The sequence below is a fragment of the Xylocopa sonorina genome, unplaced genomic scaffold, assembly GCF_050948175.1.
Source record: "Xylocopa sonorina isolate GNS202 unplaced genomic scaffold, iyXylSono1_principal scaffold0048, whole genome shotgun sequence".
NCBI classification, from domain to species: Eukaryota; Metazoa; Arthropoda; class Insecta; order Hymenoptera; family Apidae; genus Xylocopa; species Xylocopa sonorina.
This window is the reverse complement of record NW_027490119.1, coordinates 294,156-303,459: the sequence shown is the minus strand read 5'-3', so window position 1 is coordinate 303,459 and position 9,304 is coordinate 294,156. Positions and strand designations below refer to the sequence as shown.

The 9,304-nt window shown below is 46.6% G+C and overlaps 1 protein-coding gene across 1 annotated transcript; it reads right to left on the bottom strand.

Moving 5' to 3' along the window:
- Nucleotides 1-3,139: 3,139 nt before the first annotated feature.
- LOC143432179 (uncharacterized) lies at nucleotides 3,140-3,985 on the bottom strand. Its single transcript, XM_076908947.1, has one exon. The coding sequence runs from the start codon at nucleotides 3,983-3,985 to the stop codon at nucleotides 3,140-3,142; it is 846 nt and encodes a 281-aa protein (XP_076765062.1).
- Nucleotides 3,986-9,304: the final 5,319 nt, after the last annotated feature.

Sequence of the window (9,304 nt, the reverse complement as noted above, 5' to 3'; positions counted from 1 at the left end):
CATCACCCCCCTGCCAGTGATTGATCCAATCACGATAATTGTAGACGATCGGGGAAACGAACGCGTCTCCCGGATCGCGTCGTCCTGAGTGGTGCCTCCGGGACGGTTGCCGCTGACGGGGTCCGTGGTTCTTCGGGCGGCGTGTGGTACGTTGGCCTATCATCCGCGTCCTGGATGACGTAGGCTGGCTTCAGGCGGTCAATACTGACCGTTGACCGCTTGCCCCTGATGTCCAGGGTGTAGAATTTCTCGGTCCTTGACAGGACCTTGAACGGTCCATCGTACGGCGGTTGCAGGATCCCTTTAACCGCGTCGTTGCGTACGAAGACGTAGTCCGCCTCCGGTAGATTTTTAAAGATGAAAGTACGGCGTGCGCCGTGTCGACTGCCAGCAGCCGGAGCGATGCTGCGGAAATGCTGGCGCAGTCGTTGGACGAAGTCCTCTGGACGGTGGTCCGCTCCTTCCGGATGTGGGGCGAGGAATTCGCCGGGCAGGCGTAGAGACTCGCCGTAGAGAAGGTCCGCCGATGTCGCGTGGAGGTCCTCTCGCCATGCTGCCCTGATGCCCAGAAGGATGGTTGGTAGTACCTCCGTCCATGTGGTGTTGGCGTGGCAGCGGATCGCTGCTTTCAGTTGTCGGTTGAAACGTTCCACCATGCCATTGGCTGCCGGGTGGTAGGCCGTGGTCCTCCAGTGGGTCGTACCTGTCAACTCCGTAAGGTGTTTAAAAAGGTGCGACTCAAATTGCCTACCTTGATCGGTGGTGATCCTCGCGGGCGTGCCGAACCGGCTGATCCAACCCTCGTAAAATGCCCGCGCCACGGTGGCTGCCTCCTGGTCCCTCAGGGGTATCGCCTCAGGCCAACGGCTGAAGCGGTCGATGCAGGTGAGGCAATACCTGAAACCTTCAGACATCGGTAAAATTACAATGTCCAAATGTACATGTTCGAACCTCCCTGAGGGCGTTGCGAAGTTGCCTGGCGGTGCTTGCACGTGCCGTGTCACCTTGCACCGTTGGCATTCCAGGCAACTTCGAGCCCACTCTCGGCAGTCCTTCTTGATGGACGGCCAAACGTAACGCTCCGTTACGAGTTTGACCGTCGCGTTGATTCCGGGATGCGCCAGGCGTTGGACGGCGTTGAAGGCCGCTCGTCTAAATGGTCCAGTGATGTAAGGCCTCATGGTCTCCGTTGATGCGTCACAATAGACGCTGGTACTGGTCCCTGGCAGGGTCACCTTCTTCAGGTGGAGCGTGGTCCCGGTGTTGTCACGCAGGTACGCCTGCAGCTCTTCGTCGCTGCTCTGCGATTGCGCTAGCGCGTCGTAGTCCAACGCTTCCTCTAGCGTTTCCACTCTGGATAGGGCGTCGGCGACGATGTTATCCTTGCCGGCGATATGACGTATATCCGTCGTGAACTGGCTTATAAAGTCCAGGTAGCGAAATTGCCTGGGCGTGCACTTCTCCGGCTTCTGCTTGAACGCGAACGTGATGGGTTTGTGATCGGTAAATACCGTGAACGTTCGCGCCTCCACCATGTGGCGGAAATGTTTGATAGCCAGGTAGATTGCCAGCAGCTCTCGGTCGTAGGCCCCGTAATTCTTCTCGGTGGGGCTGAGTTTCTTCGAGAAGAAGGCTAACGGCCCCCAATGATCGCCGTTGCGTTGTTGGAGGACCCCACCAACGGTGAAGTCAGATGCGTCGCATGTCAGCGACAGAGGCGCGTCCGCCTTAGGATGAGCTAGCAGCGCGGCTTGTGCAAGGCCTTGCTTGCACTCTTCAAAAGCCGCGGCTGCTTCGGGGGTCCAATTGACCGGCGCCCGACCCTTGACGCCATCGTGTAACAGGTCGTTCAGGGGCGCCTGCACCTGTGCGGCCCTAGGTATAAACCTTCTATAAAAGTTTAGCATACCTAGAAACTGCCGTAGCTGCTTCGCTGTGGTGGGCTGCGGGTATCTCGCGATGGCCTCCACCTTGTCTTCTAACGGCCGAGAACCTTCGCCGTTAACGAGGTAGCCCAAAAACTTAACCTCGGACTTTCCGAAGTGGCATTTCGACGGGTTAACCACCACGCCGTATTGCTTCAGCCGCTTAAACAGCTCCTCCAGGTGCTGTCGGTGCTCCTCTTCGGACGATGAGGCGACGAGGATGTCATCGATGTACGCATAACAAAAGTCCAACCCGCGTAACACTTCATCGATGAATCGTTGGAAAGTCTGTGCCGCGTTACGTAGTCTGAACGACATGAACGGGAACTCAAACAGCCCGAACGGTGTCGTTATCGCGGTCTTATGCACGTCTTCCGAGGCGACGGGAATCTGATTGTATGCGCGCACTAAATCGATGGTGGAGAATATTGTCTTACCATGAAGTGCCTGCGCGAAATCCTCGATGTGCCGCACCGGGTATCTATCGGGCAGCGTCCGTGCGTTGAGACCCCTGTAATCGCCACAGGGTCTCCATTCGTCCTCTCCTTTCTTCGGCACCATGTGCAACGGAGAAGACCAGCTGCTCTCCGACGGTCGAACGATGCCTAGCTGCATCATAGTTTCGAACTCCTTTTTCGCCGCCTTCAGCCGATCAGGTGCGAGTCGGCGGGGTTTGCTTGTCACTGGCGGCCCCGGTGTCGTGCGGATGTAATGCACGGTCGAATGTGCAGTCTGCGACGGTGATCCCTCTGGCCGAGTGATCTCCGGGAATTTTTGCAGCACCTCGTGGAACATCGAACCGCCATGCACGGTTTTAATGCTCGGAATCGACGAGGCCTGCTTGGTCGTCCAACCGGACACTGATATTGACGTCGTCTGATCCAACAGACGACGATTTCGCACATCGACAAGCAACCCATAATGGTACAAAAAGTCCACACCAATTATGGGTTTTCTTACCTCGGCTACCACAAAACGCCAGGTGAACGCGCGGCGTAGCCCGAGGTCTAAGGTTATTGTCACTGTCCCGTACGTAGGGATCTCCGTCCCGTTCGCCGCGTAGAGAAGATACTGCGACTTTTCCCGATTGCCACGAGCCATCGCTCTCGGGATTACGCAGAGGTCGGCGCCTGTGTCGACCAAAAATTGCGTTTTTGTCGCGTAGTCCACTACAAATAGACGGCGATTCGTCGGGGCAGCGTCGTCCGCCGTCATTAACGACTGCCCTTGGCGTTTCCCGACGAGTGCCAGTTGCACGGCGGTGTGCAGATATGGGCCTGCGAGCCGAATTTCCAATGGTAGTAACACCTACCTCCTCGTAGCTCGAGGCGTCGCCGGGCAGCTGAACCGGATCGCGAACGTCGAGGTGATCTTCCCCGCTCTCCGTCACGTCGCGAAGGTCTTCCCCGGTTCACTTCTCTGCGGAGGGTCGCGATTTCTTCTCGCAGCTGACTAATACACTCGTGAACCGAGGCGTCAGCGCTACCGCTTCCATGTGTATTTCCGCCGGCCGCTCCGGCGGAGGCGGAAGCTACCGCGATCTTGGCGCTGCCGTGGTAGGTTTCGGACACGGCGTCCGCCACTTCCGCAATGCGGTCCAACTCCGCGTCCCGCATCGTAGCGAGAATCAGCTGCAGGCTCGCAGGTAGCCGACCCATCCACAGGGTCTTCAGCACGTTGTCCGATACGGTCGTACCGGCCAGATTTCGGAGGTGGCGCAGAAATTGCGACGGTCTTCTGTCGCCCATTTCCTCGGATTCCAGGAGGCGCCGGGTCTTCTGTTCCTGCGACGAGCTCAACCGACGGATCAGCTCCGTCTTCAGCTTCTGGTACGGCGTGGCGGCAGGTGGATTCATGATAATATCTCTCACCTCCATGGAGTACTGCGTTGGCAACGCACCGAGGATATAGCCGTACCTGGTGTGCTCCGTGGTTACTCCTGCGGCCTCGAAACTGCGTTCCGCGATAGTGAACCACATCTCCGGATCCGCTGCGTAAAAATCCGGCAGACGGACGGCCACGCGATCCACGGAGACACCGGAGTGAGATGGTGTAGCCATAATGATGTTGTGCACCAACCAAAAAACGTTCCGCACTACTGTTATACGTTACGACGGATCACTACCGCACTACACGTTCGGTGATCACGTCGGGGTCACCAATAATTGAGGGCAATGTAACGGGAGTAAGAAATCACACTCGACCTTTTTGCCCACAATTTAATATAAAACAATCAAAAACAGTTAACAATAGCGAAACAATAATAAAACAATAGTTCTTAATGTTGGGGGCGGTGCTACGGCTACGATTTCTTTTACGTCGCTACGCGACTCTAGTGAAACTCAACTTGACCTCACAATTCTTAACGAATATGGAGGCTGCTCTAACGAACAGGGTGTTCTCGCCGAACTGTTCTAACCGAACTATATGCTAGCGTCGTTCTAACAGAACTATGTGCTTGCCTCGTTCTAACCGAACTGTCCGAATCGAACTGTCGCGAGGACGAAAATGTCGTCCCTTAAAAATGCGTATAGAAAAGGATGGGAAATCCCAGAATGAAAAGGATGGATGCACAGACGAGGAGAGCGAACGTTTCCACGAAACGTAACGGACGGAAATTGGTCATAAATAAACCAAGTTCAAGGATCTATCGTACGCGACTGGCAATGCTCAGTCGCGACGAAATCTTAAGGGAAACAATTGCTTGGCCCAGATGATGGACACAAACCAGACGGGTATCGGGTTTAGGAAACGCGCGGGCCTGGTCGCCAAGTGCTAACCCGCGGTGGCCAGACCTGCGCTGTGTCGTAGGAACGCATTGTTATTTCTTTAGAGAATTTACGACTCGAAAATACCAGGAATCGTAGCTGCCACATACATAACACTGCACAATGAATATTATATCTTATCATGAAACATAGGAATGAGGTGCAATATCCCGTTTTGAGAAGCATTAGAAATCTAATGCTACGATACGTAGACATCTGCAAACGCTATTTCCAAGTACGGAAGTGTCGCATTTACATTTTTTTGAAGTGAACACGAAGTATACAAGACACTCCGCAATGAATATTATATCTTCTCATAAAACACAGAAGAGAGTTGCGATATCTCGTTTTAAGATGCATTAGAACTCTGTTGCTTCGATACGTATACATCTGCCATCTCTATTTCCTAGCAAGGAAGTGTCGCATTTACAATCTTTAGAAGTCAATCCGAAGTATACATGACATTCCGCGATGAATATTTTATCTTATCATAAAACATAGAAATGAAATGCGATTTCGCGCTTTAAGAAGCATTAGAACACTATTGCTACGATACGTAGACATCTGCAGACGCTATTTCGTAACAAGGAAGTGTCGCATTTACATTCATTTGAAGTGTAGACGAGATATACATAACACTGCACAATGAATATTATATCTTATAATGTAGCGTAGAATTGAGATGCAATATCGCGTTTTAGGAAGCATTAGAACTCTGTTGCTTCGATACGTAGACGTCTGCCATCGCAATTACCTAGCAAGGAAGTGTCGCATTTACATTCATTTGAAGTGTATGCGAGGTATACAAGATACTTCGCAATGAATATTACGTCTTACCATGATTCATAGAATTGAGATGCGATATCGCGTTTTGAGAAGCACTAGAACTCTATTGCTGCGATACATAGACATCTGCAAACGCTATTTCCTACCAAGGAAGTGTCGCATTTACATTCTATTGAGGTGAATACGAGGTATACATAACACTGCACAATGAATATTATATCTTATCATAAAACACAGAAATGTGATGCGATATCTCGTTTTAAGAAGCATTAGTACTCTGTTGCTTCGATACGAAGACATCTGCAGACGCTAGTTCCTAGCAAGGAAGTGTCGCATTTACATTCTTTTGAAGTGAATACGAGGTATACATAACACTCCACAATGAATATTATATCTTATCATGAAGCATATAAATGAGAAGCGGTTTCGCGTTTTAAGAAGCATTAGAACTCTATTGCTACGAAACGTCGACATCTGTTAACGCTAATTCCTAGGAAGGAAGTGTCGTATTTACATTCTTTTGATGTGAATACGGGGTATACATGACACTCCACAATGAATATTATATCTTATCATGAAACATAGAAATGAGATGCGATATCTCGTTTTAAGAAGCATTAGAACTCCTTTGCTTCGATACATAGACATCTGCCAACGCTATTTCCTAGCAAGGAAGAGTCGCATTTACATTCATTTGAAGTGAATACGAGGTATACATAACACCGCACAATGAATATTATATCTTATAGTGAGATTTCGAAATGAGATGCTATATCGCGATTTGAGAAGCATTAGAACCCCATTAATACGATACGTAGACATCTGCAATCGCTATTTCCTGGCAAGGAATTGTCGCATTTACGTTCTTTTGAAGTAAATACGAGGTATACATGACACTTCGCAATGAATATTATATCTCATCATGAAACATAGAAATGAGGTGCGACATCTCGTTTTAAGATGCATTAGAACTCTATTGTTTCCATACCTAGTCATCTTGAAACGCTATTTCCTAGCAAGGAAGTGTCGCATTTACATTCTTTTGAAGTGAATACAAGGTATACATGACACATCGCAATGAATATTATATCTTTACATGAAACATATAAATGAGATGCGCTATGGCGTTTTAAGAAGCATTGGAAATCTATCGCTACGATACGTAGGCAACTGCAAACGCTATTTCCTAGCAAGGAAGTGTTGCACTTACCTTCTTTTGAGGTGAATACAAGGTTTAAATAACACTCCACAATGAATATTACATCTTATCACGAAACAGATATGGGATGCGATTTCGCGATTTAAGAAGCATTAGAACTCAAATGCTTCGATACGCAGACATCTACAAACGCTATTTCCTAGCAAGGAAGTGACGCATTTACATTCACTTGAAGTGAATACGAAGTATACATGACACATCGCAGTGAATATTATGTCTTATCATGAGACATAGAAATGAGATACCATATCGCGTTTTGAGAGGCATTAGAACGCTATTGCGACGATACGTAGATATCTGGAAACGCTATTTCGTAGCAAGGATGTGTCGCAATTACATTCCTTTCAAGTGAATACGAGGTATACATGACACTTCGCAATGAATATTATATCTCTTCATTAAACATAGAAATGAGTTGCGATATCTTGTTTTAAGAAGCATCAGAACTCTGCTGCTTCGATACGTAGACATCTGGAAACGCTTCTTCCTAGCAGGGAAGTGTCGCACTTACATTCATTTGAAGTGAATATTAGGAGTATATAACACTTCGCAATGAATATTATATCTTATCATGAAACATAGAAATGAGATGCGATATCGCGCTTTAAGAAGCGTTAGAAATCTATTGCTACGATACGCAGACATCTGCAAACGCTATTTCCTAGCAAGGAAGTGTCGCATTTACATTCTTTTGATGTGAATACGAGATGTACATCACACACCACAATGAATATTATATCTTATCATGAAACATAGGTTTGAGATGCGACATCGCGATTTAAAAAGCATTAGAACCCTACTGCTGCGAAACGTAGATATCTGGGAACGACAGTTAACAGAAAGCAAGTGTCGCATTTACATTCCTTTGAAGTGAATACGAGGTATACATAACACTCCACAATGAATATTACATCTTATCACAAAACAGAAATGGGATGCGATTTCGCGATTTAAGAAGCATTAGAACTCTATTGCTTCGATACGCAGACATCTGCAAACGCTATTTCCTGGCAAGGAACTGTCGCATTTACATTCATTTGAAATGTTTGCGAGGTATGCATAACACTTCGCAATGAATATAATATCTTGCCATGAAACATAGAAATGAGATGCGATATCGCGATTTAAGAAGCATTAGTACTCTATTGCTCCGATACGTAGACATCTGGAAACGTAATTTCATAGAAAGGAGGTGTTGCATTTACATTCAATTGAAGTGTAGAGGAGGATTACATAACACTTCGCAATGAGTATTATATCTTGTCATGAGACATAGAAATGAGATGCGATATCGCGTTTTAAGAAGTATTTGAGCTCTATTGCTTCGATGCGTAGACATCTACAAACGCTATTTGCTGGCAAGGAAGTGTCGCATTTACATTCATTTGAAGTGAATACGAAGTATACATGACAACTCGCAATGAATATTATATCTTACCATGAAACATAGAAATGAGATGCGATATCGCGTTTTAAGAAGCGTTTGAACTCCATTGCTGCGATACGTAGACATCTGGTAACGCTATTTCCTAGGATGGAAGTGTCGCATTTACATTCTTTTGAAGTGAATACGAGGTATACATAACACTAAACAATGAATATTTTATCCTATCGTGCAACATAGAAATGAGATGCGATATCGCGTTTTAAGAAGCACTTGAACTCTACTGCTACGATACGGTGACATCTGCAAACGCTATTTCCGAGCAAGGAAGTTTCGCGATTACATTCTATTGAAGTGAATACGTGGCATACGTGACACTTCGCAATGAATACTATATCTTACCATGAAACATAAAAATGAGATGCGATATCGCGATTAAAGAAGCATTAGAATTCTACTTCTTCGATACGTAGACATCTGCAAACGCTATTTCCTTGCAAGGAAGTGTTGCATTTACATTCTCTTGAAGTGTAGACGAGGAATACATAACACTTCGCAACGAATATTATATCTTATCATCAAACGTAGAAATAAGACGCGATGTCGCGACAGAAGAAGCATTTGAACTCTATTGCTTCGATACGTAGACAGTTGCAGACGCTACTTCCTAGCAAGGAATGGTAGCATTTACATTCATTTGAAGTGTAGACGAGATAGACATAACACTGCAGAATGAATATTATATCTTATCATAGAACATAGAAATGAGATTGCGATATCGCGTTTTAAGAAGCATAAGAACTCTATTGCTTCGATACGTAGAAATCAGGAAACGCTATTTCCTAGCAAGGAAGTGTCGCATTTACATTCATTTGAAGTGTATGGAAGGTATACAAGACACTTCGCAATGAATATTACATCTTATCATGATTCATAGAAATGAGATGCGATATCGCGTTCTAAGAAGGATTAGAACTCTAATGCTACGATACGTAGACATCTGCAAACGCTATTTCTTAGCAAGGGAGTGTCGCATTTACATTCTTTTGAAGTGAATACGAGGTATACATAGCACTAAACAATGAATATTATATCTTATCATGAAAGATAGGAAGGGAATGCGATATCGCGATTTAAGAAGCATTAGAACTCTATTGCTACGATACGTAGACATCTGCAAACGCTTCCTCCTTGCTCGAAAGTGTCGCATTTATATTCTTTT